This window comes from Notolepis coatsorum (assembly GCF_963971535.1).
Source record: "Notolepis coatsorum genome assembly, chromosome: 5".
In the NCBI taxonomy this organism is placed as follows: domain Eukaryota; kingdom Metazoa; phylum Chordata; class Actinopteri; order Aulopiformes; family Paralepididae; genus Notolepis; species Notolepis coatsorum.
The window spans coordinates 145,594,525-145,609,197 of NC_140169.1; the positions used below are offsets into that span (position 1 = coordinate 145,594,525).

The 14,673-nt window shown below is 46.6% G+C and overlaps 1 protein-coding gene across 2 annotated transcripts in view; it reads right to left on the reverse strand.

Moving 5' to 3' along the window:
• The window catches only part of pals1b (protein associated with LIN7 1, MAGUK p55 family member b), a 70,584-nt gene that overhangs the window by 41,915 nt on the left and 13,996 nt on the right, over window positions 1–14,673 (reverse strand). For both annotated transcript variants that reach the window (XM_084314579.1, XM_084314578.1), the window contains exon 3: window positions 7,226–7,437. In XM_084314579.1, the coding sequence (XP_084170705.1) occupies window positions 7,226–7,437 (212 nt within the window). The remainder of the gene's footprint in view (window positions 1–7,225; window positions 7,438–14,673) is intronic.

A 14,673-nucleotide genomic window follows, 5' to 3' on the forward strand; every position in this document is an offset into this window, starting at 1 on the left:
GGCGAAAGAATGCACGTAAATAAAAAATAAAAAATAAAAAAATGTAAGTGATTCGAACTTGTCACCAACGCACCGCAGGCTCCACAACAAGGCAGCGAACGAGTTGAGCTAACCGTCGATGTTAAAAGAGGGGGGATTACGGCTGCATAATGCCGCGTCGCCGCGGGGGCGTGGCTAGGCGCAAGTTGGTTGCCTAAAGTAATGAAGCGTCCCGTCCGCGTGAATATTAAAGGCAACCAACTTGTGTTCAGCTTTTCGTTCAGCGTTTCTCTGATTGGCCACACGGCCAATCAATCAATCCACTAGCACACGCCCTCGCGCAAAGAGAGACGCGGCAGAACGCTGGTCGAACCAGCGGTGTTCTGTTGTGTGACTGTACTAAACTCTTCCACCATATGACCGACATTTGACATACAGTACACCTCCTATCTATGTTGGGATTATGTTTGGTCATGACAAAACAATAAAAATCGCTACTGTTAGTAATGCTGCCACCACCCACTTCAATGACAGAGCTCTCATATTTGCGAATGCATAAACTATATCTTAAATTATGGCGATGTGTCTTATATGGCTGTCGCGAAGTCATTGATAAGCGACAGCCATATTAGACACATAGCCATAATTTAAGATATAGTTTATGCATTCGCAAAATATGAGAGCGCGCCGCTGTCATTGAAGGGCTTCCTACAACAGAGCACCGCTGCTGCTGCTGCTGAAGCTGGATCAAGCCGGCGGCGGCGCACGGACGCCGGGGAAAAACCACCGCGTCGCCCCGCTGCGCTTCAGGCTCAGCAGCCTCCACCGGCGAAATAACATATAACGTTACAGTTCCACACTGATGTACAGTGAGTGTCTAATATGGCTGTCGTGAAGTCATGCCTCTCCCTCTGACAATATCATAATGATGTGTTTTCTATATTATATCCACAATCATTCATCTAAAAATGGTATGGACTTTGATTAAACATGTAACCTACACCTACTGTAACTTACTGTACCTCTGCTTCCTACAGCACAGCAGGTAATGACGTTAATCAATGGAACGCGAAACATAATACGTTACGCTTTCTAGTTCAGCGCATTTCATAACTGTATGGGCTTTGTTTATACACGAGTGAATCTGGTAGTCTATGATACACTGCGTGGATGGGCTTTCAGAGGGAGAGGCATGACTTCGCGACAGCCATATTAGACACTCACTGTACATCAGTGTGGAACTGTAACGTTATATGTAACGACTACTTGGGCTTGGGGGGGGGGGGGGGGGGGGGGGGGGGGGGGCGGGCGGGGGGGCGTCTCTACAATTCGTAGCCGCATTTCTGCAGACCCCTCTCTGATTGGTTGAACTCCATTTTTGCAGACATTTGGCATAGAAACTGTACATTGGAGGAGGTTGGTTGGGTGGGGTGGGGTTGGGTGGGTTGGGTGAGGGCTGTACATTGGAGGTGGGGGGGGGGGGGGGGGGGGGGGGGGGTTGGGAAGGGGACACACACATTTTACACTGTACATTTGAATATTGACACAGCCTTACTTGGTCATTTACTGTACAACTAGGTTAGGACATTTGTAGGGGCCAGTTTTGAATTGCAGTCTCACGTAGGTGTTTTTTGAAAGTGTTTTTGAAGGTGGGTAGTGATTCACATTCCTTTACAGCTTTAGGCAGGGCGTTCCACATTGATGTGGCATAATTGCGAAACGTGTTTAGTCCCTTGTTTGATCCGAATCTGGGTTTTACATGATTTGTGGAGCTCCCTCTGGTGTTGTGATCGTGGTATTCACTGACCTTTGGGAAGTATTTTGACATGTACATGGGTACCTTGGTCGCGTAGTGTATCTTGTAGACCAGGCCCATTGCAAGTTGCTGTACTCTGTCGTCTACTCTAAGCCATCCTAGGTTGTCAAAGTGGGCAGGGGTGAGGTGGGTTCTAGGAGTCAGGTCAAGTAGTAGTCTGACTAGCTTGTTTTGAGATGTTTGTAATTTGTTTTTTAGTGCCTTTGAGGTGCTTTGGTACCATGAGGTGCAAGCATAGTCGTAGTACCCTTGAATGAGTGCTCCTGCTAGAGTCTTCAGGGTATTCTTGTTTACCAGAGAGGAGATCCGGTACAAGAATCGCGTTCGTTGGTTGACTTTTTTTATTACATTGGATGCCATTTTGTCACAGGAAAGATTAGCCTCTAGGAGAGAGCCTCTAGAGAGAGAGGCTGAACGCAATTTATACGCATGGAAGTATTGATTACGCCATAACGAATCATTAAAAGATATATACCGTTAACTGGAATATGTTGTGTGTGCCTTTACACATGTTGGATAGGATTATGTAATTGGTTTGTATAGCGTCGCGTATAACGTTATTTCGCGTGACTTCACGGTTTATTCACATTTCACAATTCATCGTCTTGTTTACATCAGGGTCCCCCATGTTCAATTCATGATAACATATATGACATACAGGTAGACAGATGGACAGTACTGCTACATCTAGACATTTATGACATACCAGATTTTGAACTTGTGGTAGGCCTAGACATTTTCAATTCATCGTCTTGTTTACATCAGGGTCCCCCATGTTCAATTCATGATAACATATATGACATACAGGTAGACAGATAGACAGTACTGCTACATCTAGACATTTATGACATACCAGATTTACAAATACAGTACTGTTTGTGATACAAAAAGAGTCCAGAAAAGAAAGGCTATACATTTGACGTAGAAACTGTACATTGGAGGAGGTTGGGTGGGTGGGGGGGACTATACATTGCTTCTTCTAAGTGTCTATGCTTTTTTTTGTCAGTATTTACTGGCTTTCAAAAAAATAACATCTTGTTGCTTGTGTGTTGAAGGACTTTTACCGAAGGGTTACACATATCATGTCTGCACGTACAGACGTGCGGTGAACCCATCCTGGACCTGCGTTGACCATACCTCTTTTGAGGCCACTGTGCGAATGACTCACCAGTCTGAGGAGGAGATCCTGGTGTGGGCAAGGTCGATGCAGGTCACCTGGAGAGTGGCCCATACATATATGTCATATATGTTATCATGAATTGAACATGGGGGACCCTGATGTAAACAAGACGATGAATTGAAAATGTCTAGGCCTACCACAAGTTCAAAATCTGGTATGTCATAAATGTCTAGATGTAGCAGTACTGTCCATCTGTCTACCTGTATGTCATATATGTTATCATGAATTGAACATGGGGGACCCTGATGTAAACAAGATGATGAATTGAAAATGTCTAGGCTAATAAACAACTTGTGACAAATAACTCTTGACTTGACCACCAGCCTCTCTCTCTTAAGGCATTAACTGGGTTAATTAATCTAAATGTTATATTGTAACTGTCTAGTTATTGATTGATTGAATTGATTGAAAACTTTATTAACAGATTGCAGAATGGGTATACAGTACACAGTACAGCTCAATACATACAATTGTTAAGGGAATGCAGACCCCAGAGAAAGACTTAAGTCTTGTTTACATCAGGGTCCCCCATTTTCAATTCATCGTAACATATGACATACAGATAGACAACTGGGTTAATCTAAATGTTACATTGTACAGTAAGTGGGGAGTGTAAACAAGTTGACCGCTGGCTGTGTTGTGAAATGTGAATAAACCGTGAAGTCACGCGAAATAACGTTATACGCGACGCTATACAAACCAATTACATAATCCTATCCAACATGTGTAAAGGCACACACAACATATTCCAGTTAACGGTATATTTTTTTAATGATTCGTTATGGCGTAATCAATACTTCCATGCGTATAAATTGCGTTCAGCCTCTCTCTCTGGAGTTAACGGAGTTTTCGACTCCTGGCTAGAGGAGCTTGTCTCGGCTCATGCGGGGGGCCAATCAGAGAGGGGCTTCGCTCAACCAATCAGAGAGGGGTCTGCAGAAATGGGAGGGGTCTGCAAAAATAGAGTTCAACCAATCAGAGAGGGGTCTGCAGAAATGCGGCTACGAATTGTAGAGACGCGGCGGGGGGGGGGGGCGGGGGGGGCGGGCGGGGGGGGGGGGGCGGAGCGCACCGCTTTGAAGGAAGGATGCGCTGCATTTACAACACAAGACAAAATAAGAGAGCAATAATCGTTTTATCTCAATTATCTTCGGAAGCCAAAATCGCGATTGAAATCGGAACTTGATTCATCGCCCCCCAGCCCTACCTCCTCGTCTCAGAGCGAAACGCATCACAGTCCTCCGTGTCTCTCTCGAGGAGCAGGCCCTGTACGGCAGAGAGTCTCTCCTCAGAGGGGGACACGGGGCAATGACTGCTGTTGGTGCTTCAGGAGAGAGAGAGAGGCTTGTGTTCCGTCATCCACAGTCAGCTGGAACACATTCACACTGAGGCTTCCCAGGCCGTCCAGCACTCAGGCAGCTTTCATCCCTCGTGTCACTCACAGGTGGTATGAAGTAGACACAGGAGAGCCCCCCCCCCCCCCCCACCCACCCAACCCCACCCCAGGCACCTACCCAACCTCATCCAACAGTTTCTACGTCAAATGTATATACTCTCTTTTCTGGACTCTTTTTTGTATCACAAACAGTACTGTATTCGTAAATCTGGTATGTCATAAATGTATAGATGTAGCAGTACTGTCTATCTGTATGTTGTGTGTGTCATATGTGTTATGATGAATTGAAAATGGGGGACCCTGATGTAAACAAGACGAAAGTCTTTCTCTGGTCTGCATCCCCTTAACAATTGTATGTATTGAGCTGTACTGTACTGTACCCATTCTGCAATCTGTTAATAAACTTTTCAATCAATCAATCAAACAAAGGTCTGTCCCATTGTATACCAATCAATGGGATATATTGCACGTTGACCTGCATTCTTTCAAATGTATATAATAATTAATCATTAAAACAGATGGGTAACAAATAAGAAATACAAATTTCACAGAAGGCATTAAATAATTATTATTTTCAATCATTTCACAATAATTGCATAATTGTGTTTGAATATCTGAGTAATTAAAGTAATTATACATTTGTCCAAAATAGCTGGTTCAGATATGGTTAATCCAGCTGCCCTGTGATCAGATGAATCCATATTATTTATTTTTCCGACATCAAATGCGTAATTTTTTATCGTACAAATATTGTCAAATTTATTTTAATTATGATTAAGTAATTAATTCCAAGGTGGCCTGTAGCGTTAACATGAAGGAATCACTATGAGAACACAGTCTGTCAAGTTAATAACATTTTCAATTAGTCAATCAATCATAAGTGTGCTCCTCAGCACTCTTAAATCTGCTCTCAGCCACGCTCAAATCTGATCTCAGGAACATTTGGGGACTCACGCTACCAGCCCTAATACGTCTTAAATGGGCAGAAATCTGCCTAAGAGGACATTTTTGGTCGTAAATTCGTTCGGGAATGAGACCCATAGTCTGTAGGGGTGCCCGGGTAGTGCAGCGGACTAAGCGTACCACCACAGAGACAGTGGGATCGAATCCAGCTGTGGTGCCTCCGGCTTGGCCGGCCGTCCATACTGACACAATTGGCCGTGTTAGCGGGTGGGAAACCCGGCGAGGGTGGGTCCTGGTCGTTGTAAACAGCGACCCCTACAGTTCGGTCGGGGCGCCTGCACAGCAAGGGAAGGATCTGGGAGAGGTAGTGTGACCTTCCACACGTTACACTCTCCCAGTGAGAGTCCGCGCTGCCAGGTGAAAAGAAGCGGTGGGCTGGCTACACATGTGTCGGAGGAAGCATGTGATAAGTCTCCGCCCTCCCGGGCCGACGGTAGGGGGTAGAGTGTGCAACGACCAGGAAGGGGATTGGGAATTGGCATAACGACTAACATTGGGATGGGAGAAAATCGGAAAAAGAAGGAGGGAAAAAGATAATAAAAAAAAATATATATATATATAGTCTGTATTCGCTCAATAATACTGTCCCCGACTCCCGTACTCATGATCCCCGTCACGCTCGCCTCACCCTGTCCTGTCTCTCTGAAAGCCACTCAACATTTCAAATCAACTGCAAAACTCCATTAGATAAGCAACATTGGCTTAGGAGGTAGAGAGTGGTCGACGTCTGGTAATCGAAAGGTTCCCGGTTTGATAACCGCTCCTCCCGGCAGCGTGTCCTTGAGCAAGGCACTCACTGTAACCCCCTAACTGCTCTCGATGAGCAGGTCGGCACCTTGCATGGTCGCCTCCGCCGGAGATGTGTGAGTGAATGGGTGAATGTGAGGCATAAATTGTAAAGCGCTTTGGATAAGAGTGATATAAAAGCATCTTTACTGTATCCACAGGGTTATCGGTGCAGGATGTGTACCTCGTGACAGAGGCCCTGCGCCTGGACTACTACTACATGGTTATCAGTGCAGGATGTGTACCTCGTGACAGAGGCCCTGCGCCTGGACTACTACTACAGGGTTATCGGTGCAGGATGTGTACCTCGTGACAGAGGCCCTGCGCCTGGACTACTACTACTACATGGTTATCAGTGCAGGATGTGTACCTCGTGACAGAGGCCCTGCGCCTGGACTACTACTACATGGTTATCAGTGCAGGATGTGTACCTCGTGACAGAGGCCCTGCGCCTGGACTACTACTACAGGGTTATCGGTGAAGGATGTGTACCTCGTGACAGAGGCCCTGCGCCTGGACTACTACTACAGGGTTATCGGTGAAGGATGTGTACCTCGTGACAGAGGCCCTGCGCCTGGACTACTACTACATGGTTATCGGTGCAGGATGTGTACCTCGTGACAGAGGCCCTGCGCCTGGACTACTACTACATGGTTATCGGTGCAGGATGTGTACCTCGTGACAGAGGCCCTGCGCCTGGACTACTACTACATGGTTATCAGTGCAGGATGTGTACCTCGTGACAGAAGAGGCCCTGCGCCTGGACTACTACTACATGGTTATCGGTGCAGGATGTGTACCTCGTGACAGAGGCCCTGCCCCTGGACTACTACTACAGGGTTATCGGTGAAGGATGTGTACCTCGTGACAGAGGCCCTGCGCCTGGACTACTACTACATGGTTATCGGTGCAGGATGTGTACCTCGTGACAGAGGCCCTGCGCCTGGACTACTACTACAGGGTTATCGGTGAAGGATGTGTACCTCGTGACAGAGGCCCTGCGCCTGGACTACTACTACATGGTTATCGGTGCAGGATGTGTACCTCGTGACAGAGGCCCTGCGCCTGGACTACTACTACAGGGTTATCAGTGCAGGATGTGTACCTCGTGACAGAGGCCCTGGGCCTGGGCGGTGAGGGGCGAGGTGGGGCTGCCGCGGGTCATCTGCTGGGCCACGACGGCGCTGTGGATGGCGTAGGCGTTGCGGAAGTCCTTCTTGGCGAGCAGCTGCAGCAGCAGCTCCACGTCCCCCTGGCTCTGGGCGTCGCTCAGCCAGTGCTGGGCCTGCTTCAGCGCCCCCAGCAGGCCCTCCAGCTCTGGGGAGAGACACGGAGATGGTGGAGCACGATAAGGACAAGATATAGTGTAGAGTAGAGGGGTCACGGGTTAACCCTTTCACTGCCACACTACAGAAGGTTAACATTTAACCGTCTGTAGTCGTGTGGTAGTGAAAGGGTTAACCGTCGGTAGTGTGGTAGTGAAAGGGTTAACCGTCGGTAGTGTGGTTGTGAAAGGGTCAACCCTTTGTCATGTGGCAGTGAAATGGGTTAACGTTCTGTATTGTCGCAGTGAAAGGGTTAACTGTTTAGTAGTGTGGTAGTGAAAGGGTTAAGGACGATAAGGAGCACTGTGTGAGTTTTTCTGATCATTTGGAACGAGGAGCGGGTAGACTCTGTGTGATATAGACCTCTCACGTGTTGTCAGAGTGAGGATCGTGTCGATTCAACCGTTAGATCGCCGGGCTTATTCCACGTGATTGTACGCCGCGGTTCGCGGTCTCTGCGGTCCCGACAACAGCGCACCTTTAAGACGAAGGTCATTCGGCAGTATCTAGTCTGGTAAGACAACATCACTGACATCGTCGTCGTCATCATCATCATCATCACGTTACATGAGTTCATGACACAGTGGGAACAACTGACTTATTCACGCAAGACGCAGAGAAGACGAGGGTGGATTTAAAAGCTGCTGTAAGTGAAATTTTGTCTACGTATTAAAGATAATATCTCTACACTCAAGACAGCCATCACTGATACAGAGTGTCTGGTCAGTAACATGGGTCTCTCAGTCCCTCCACTCTGCAGTAAACAGCCATCACTGATATAGAGTGTCTGGTCAGTAACATGGGTCTCCCAGTCCCTCCACTCTGCAGTAAACAGCCATCACTGATATAGAGTGTCTGGTCAGTAACATGGGTATCCCAGTCCCTTCGCTCTGCAGTAAACAGCCATCACTGATATAGAGTGTCTGGTCAGTAACATGGGTCTCGCAGTCCCTCCACTCTGCAGTAAACAGCCATCACTGATGTAGAGAGTCTGGTCAGTAACATGGGTCTCCCAGTCCCTCCACTCTGCAGTAAACAGCCATCACTGATTATATAGTGGCTGGTCAGTAACATGGGTCTCCCAGTCCCTCCACTCTGCAGTAAACAGCCATCACTGATACAGAGTGTCTGGTCAGTAACATGGGTCTCCCAGTCCCTCCACTCTGCAGTAAACAGCCATCACTGATTATATAGTGTCTGGTCAGTAACATGGGTCTCCCAGTCCCTTCGCTCTGCAGTAAACAGCCATCACTGATATATAGTGTCTGGTCAGTAACATGGGTCTCGCAGTCCCTCCACTCTGCAGTAAACAGCCATCACTGATATAGAGTGTCTGGTCAGTAACATGGGTCTCCCAGTCCCTCCACTCTGCAGTAAACAGCCATCACTGATTATATAGTGTCTGGTCAGTAACATGGGTCTCCCAGTCCCTCCACTCTGCAGTAAACAGCCATCACTGATATAGAGTGTCTGGTCAGTAACATGGGTCTCCCAGTCCCTCCACTCTGCAGTAAACAGCCATCACTGATATAGAGTGTCTGGTCAGTAACATGGGTCTCGCAGTCCCTCCACTCTGCAGTAAACAGCCATCACTGATGTAGAGAGTCTGGTCAGTAACATGGGGTCTCCCAGTCCCTCCACTCTGCAGTAAACAGCCATCACTGATTATATAGTGGCTGGTCAGTAACATGGGTCTCCCAGTCCCTCCACTCTGCAGTAAACAGCCATCACTGATACAGAGTGTCTGGTCAGTAACATGGGTCTCCCAGTCCCTCCACTCTGCAGTAAACAGCCATCACTGATTATATAGTGTCTGGTCAGTAACATGGGTCTCCCAGTCCCTTCGCTCTGCAGTAAACAGCCATCACTGATATATAGTGTCTGGTCAGTAACATGGGTCTCGCAGTCCCTCCACTCTGCAGTAAACAGCCATCACTGATATAGAGTGTCTGGTCAGTAACATGGGTCTCCCAGTCCCTCCACTCTGCAGTAAACAGCCATCACTGATTATATAGTGTCTGGTCAGTAACATGGGTCTCCCAGTCCCTCCACTCTGCAGTAAACAGCCATCACTGATATAGAGTGTCTGGTCAGTAACATGGGTCTCCCAGTCCCTCCACTCTGCAGTAAACAGCCATCACTGATTATATAGTGGCTGGTCAGTAACATGGGTCTCTCAGTCCCTCCACTCTGCAGTAAACAGCCATCAAGTCAAGTCAAGTCAAGAGTTTTAATTGTCACGGCATACAGGTATACAATGAAATGCGGGTGGTCTTGCCCGCAACGATGTGCAATACAGTGGTACATATAATAGAATCAAAAGAAGGAAACAACATTGTGCAGTAACAGGTAGCAGGTAACATGGAGTGACATCTCGGTATCTGTACATAGTTATTTACAGAGCATGTGGGACATGCTAGTTAGCTTTGGTAGTGCAATACACTGTTCCTGTTATTCTAATTTAAAGTGTCCTTTCCTTTGGCCATAAGTGTGCGTGTGTGCGACATGAGTGTGTGCCCGCTCATGTTAAAGTGTTAAGTGGCTGCTCGTGTGTGAGCGTGCACAGTGTGCGTGTCGTGTGTGTGTTCATGTGTGCTTGTGTGTGGACAGTTCAATGTTCTGAGCACTCAATGTTCATTGTTCATGGCTCTGATGGCCTGGGGGAAGAAGCTGAGCCTAAGCCGCTCTGTCCTAGTAGCTGGGGTTCGCAGGCGTCTGCCTGACCTCAGCAGCTGAAACAGGCTGTTATTGGGGTGGTGAGGGTCTTTCATTATCCTGCAGGCTCTGGATTTGCACCTCTTGTTGTATAGAACCTGCAGGGTTCTGATTATATAGTGGCTGGTCAGTAACATGGGTCTCCCAGTCACTCCTGCTCTGCAGTAAACAGCCATCACTGATTATATAGTGGCTGGTCAGTAACATGGGTCTCCCAGTCCCCCCGCTCTGCAGTAAACAGCCATCACTGATATAGAGTGTCTGGTCAGTAACATGGGTCTCCCAGTCCCTCCACTCTGCAGTAAACACAAAATACATTTCTGGTGTCCATTCCCACTTTATCCAATCAGGAGAGAGAACTCCACACTCTAAAAATAAGACATAAAAACTAGTTTTAAAAGCAAATATGAAACAAGTCAAATAATCTGCCACTGCAGTAAGCAAGTCTTGCTTGGCAAGATTTCTTGAAATAAGAAACTATCTAGGGTTCTCTCTCCTGATTGGATAAAGTGGGAACGGATACCAGAGACTGGGAGACCTATGTTATCTCTGTATTTGTGATGGCTGTTGTAGAGCTATTTAACACTTGTTTTAACAAGAAAATACCACTTACAACACCTTTAAAGAGGACATAATTTATGGATTATGGGTTTGCCTGTAGTCTTTGTATGGATTTGGCAGTCTGACGTGTTAGTTAGGCACTGGGGAACAGTGACACAGATACTCCTCGCCATTTGGCCGGGGTTTGAAGCAGGGATGCACCGATACCGACACTACTGGTATTGCATTTCGGTCCGATACCACCAGGCTAGTGATGCACGATATATCGGCCGCCGATATAATATCGGCCGATATGGCAGTTTTTTTTTTTACACATCGGTATCTGTCCGATATCAAGATAGGGCAGATATGGGCCGATATTATTAAAAATATATATATATATATTTTTCTTTTTCTTTTTACATGTTTTGGCCTTAAATAGTTTCAAAATATCAGTCATTTCTGAAAATAAGTTACAAAAGTAAAATAATTATGCGTTTTGGAAAATAGCTCTTTATTTGATTATCATAAAAAAGTGTTTTCTATACAGAGATATCGACATCTGTAAATATCGGTATCGCGGCCAGAACAGCAATATTAATCTCGGTTATCGGTATCAGCCACAATTTTCACATCGGTGCATCAGGCTAAAATAGAATAACGGTATCTGAGAATTTCCCTACTAAGATCCAATACCAAGAAACACAAATCAAAGCACAGTGGCTCAAGGGGTAGAGCAGTCGTCTGGTAATCCGGAGGCTCCCGGTTCGATTCCAGCTCCTCCCGGGCAGCATGTCGAAGTGTCCTTGAGCAAGACACTTAACCCCTAATTGCTCCCGATGTGCAGGTTGGCACCTCGCGTGGGCGCCTCCGGGAGGAAGGCGGAACAAATTGTAAAGCGATTTGGATAAAAGTGCTACAAATATATATAAATGCAGCCATTTTTATTTGCTGCATTTTTTTTACACATTCACTCCCTCTAATTAGCAATATTGGTATTAGTAATGTATTATATCTCAATAATCTCTGTCCAATGACCCCAATATGACGGTCCAGGTCTATGCAGCTCATTAACCCTTTCACTGCCACACTACAGAAGGCTAACCCTTTACAGTAGTGTGATGGTAAAGGGTTAACCTTCTGTAGTGTGGCAGACAGTGGAAGGGTTAACCTGCTGTTGTGTGGCAGTGAAAGGGTTAACCCTCTGTAGTGTGGCAGTGAAAGGGTTAACCTTCTGTGTAGTGTGGTAGTGAAAGGGTTAACCTTCTGTATTGTCGCAGTGAAAGGGTTAACCTTCTGTGTATTGTCACAGTGAAATGGTTAACCTTCTGTATTGTCACAGTGAAAGGGTTAACCTTCTGCAGTGTGGTAGTGAAAGGGTTGAGTGCAGGTGAACCCGTGGTAACCAGCTGGCACGCTCTCTCTCCGCTGACATTCCCCAGTAAACCCACTAAGCTGTTTACTCAAAACTTGACTCATGCTGAGAATAGGGCCGAGGATTCACCACCGTGGTGACCCAGAGCAGAGGCCTCCTGTGACCCAGAGCAGAGGCCTCCTGCTCAGCCTCCTCCATTGTTAGGAGAGCCGTGTTGGATCTGCTGCTGCTGCTGCATGTGCGCTTGTGTCTGGCTCACCGACCTCGCGTGTGTCTGGCCTCATGACACCACAGCTTACCTATTTAAAGGGCCAGTTCACCCCCCAAAAAAAGAATTATAATAATAATAATGTTAGGGTTTGTAACCGACCCCAAGCGCAACGGCACAGAGAGAGTTGTTTCAGAGTTAGCCAAAGCAAGGGCGTTTTTATTCTCAGAGTCACAAGATAGAATTAGGTTGAGCAACAGAACAAACGGGGAATCTGGCATGTGAAGAATGTTTGCGGCTCTGCAGATTCTCCCATTAGGTGATGGTGAGGAATTAGCTTGTGACGTCTGAGCCGCTCTGCAGATCCTCCCAGCATACACTCCAGGTGGAAACGGAGGGATCTTCGGTGTGATACACACAGTTAGCAGAGTCCAGAGAAAAAACAATACGGTAATCCAAGGTGTAAATCCAACAACAAAAAATAGGTGAGAACAGTATAACAAAAACGGGATCTCTTCGGTGTTTCACAAACACACAAAAAACGGGTGATCCAAAAAGAACTGTTTCCAAAAACTCACCAGAGCGCAACACGTAAAGCGGGCAGATAAACGAGGCGCAGCTTCGTACGGGGAATCAGGTTCTCCACAGGGATACTTCACGAGAGTCCTGGGGAGCAACAGACAGGGAACAGCGACGGGAAAGACAGGCAGATGCAGGGAATATTCAAAACGATCCAACATCGATATTAGGGAGATCAGGGTATATAAAGCCACGGGGCGCTAATGACAAGCTGTGACAGCTGCGGGATGAAATTGATCATTGCTCCAGAAGCGTGTGGTGGGGAGAGCACCAATCAACACGGCATCTTACAGGAAAGAAGCGTGTGGCGGGGAATGCAATTAATTAACAAAATACCTTAAAGGAACGGAGCAAGTGGGTGGGGAGCAGACCAAACCTCACAAATAATAAAATTAAAACCTGGGCGCCCCAGTGGCGAACCACATAGCATGCTCAGCCGCGACACGGCCGACCCGGGTTCGACTCCCGAACCCGTTGTTATTTGCCGAATGTCTTCCCCCCACTCTGTCTCCCATTCCTCATCTGTCTCTCTCTACTGGACTGCCCAGTAGAAATAAAGCGATAAAAATAAATATTTGAAAAAAATTAAAAATAAAAACCATGTTTTCCCCCTTACCCAGAGTAAATGGATGCATTTATATAACAGCTTTTATCCAAAGCGCTTTACAATTTGCGCCTCACATTTTATCCATTCACTCACACATTCTTCACACACCGACGACGGAGGTGACCATGCAATTAGGGGTTAAGTGTCTTGCTCTTCAACACACTGGCCCATAGGAGGAGCGGGAATCAAACCAGGAACCTCCGATTACCAGGCGACTGCTGTATTTTGTGTTTACTGCAGAGCAGGAGTGACTGGGAGTAGTGGGAGACCCATGTTACTGACCAGACACTATCAGTGTGTCGCACAGTGCCATCTATCCATCCAGATAGTTTCAGTGTGATTCTCCTAGTTTTAGAGATATCTTCCGTGGAGATATCTGCCGTCACAGCAGAGCTGAATGGCACTCGAATTTGAAAAACTCAAAGGCAACATCTCTTTCCATGACCAGTTTCCTGTAGGAGCTATTTTCCACCAAATTACACTCCCGGCCTGTAATAATGAACGGGGTGTACTTGGGTAGAAAATAGTTCCTGCATGAAAGGTCTGTGGATTATCTGGGTCATGATTTCTGGAAGGAGATGTTGCTTTTGTGTTAAAAAAAAGATTAAACATTCAGCTCTGTGATGGCAGATATCTCTACAGCAGACATCTCTACAGCAGACATCTCTACAGCAGATATCTCTACAGCAGATATCTCTACAGCAGACATCTCTACAGCAGATATCTCTACAGCAGATATCTCTACAGCAGACATCTCTACAGCAGACATCTCTACAGCAGATATCTCTACAGCAGACATCTCTACAGCAGACATCTCTACAACAGATATCTCTACAGCAGACATCTCTACAGCAGACATCTCTACAGCAGATATCTCTACAGCAGACATCTCTACAGCAGACATCTCTACAGCAGATATCTCTACAGCAGACATCTCTACAGCAGACATCTCTACAGCAGACATCTCTACAGCAGACATCTCTACAGCAGATATCTCTACAGCAGACATCTCTACAACAGATATCTCTACAGCAGACATCTCTACAGCAGACATCTCTACAGCAGACATCTCTACAGCAGACATCTCTACAACAGATATCTCTACAGCAGACATCTCTACAGCAGATATCTCTACAGCAGATATCTCTACAGCAGATATCTCTACAGCAGACATCTCTACAGCAGATATCTCTACAGCAGACAT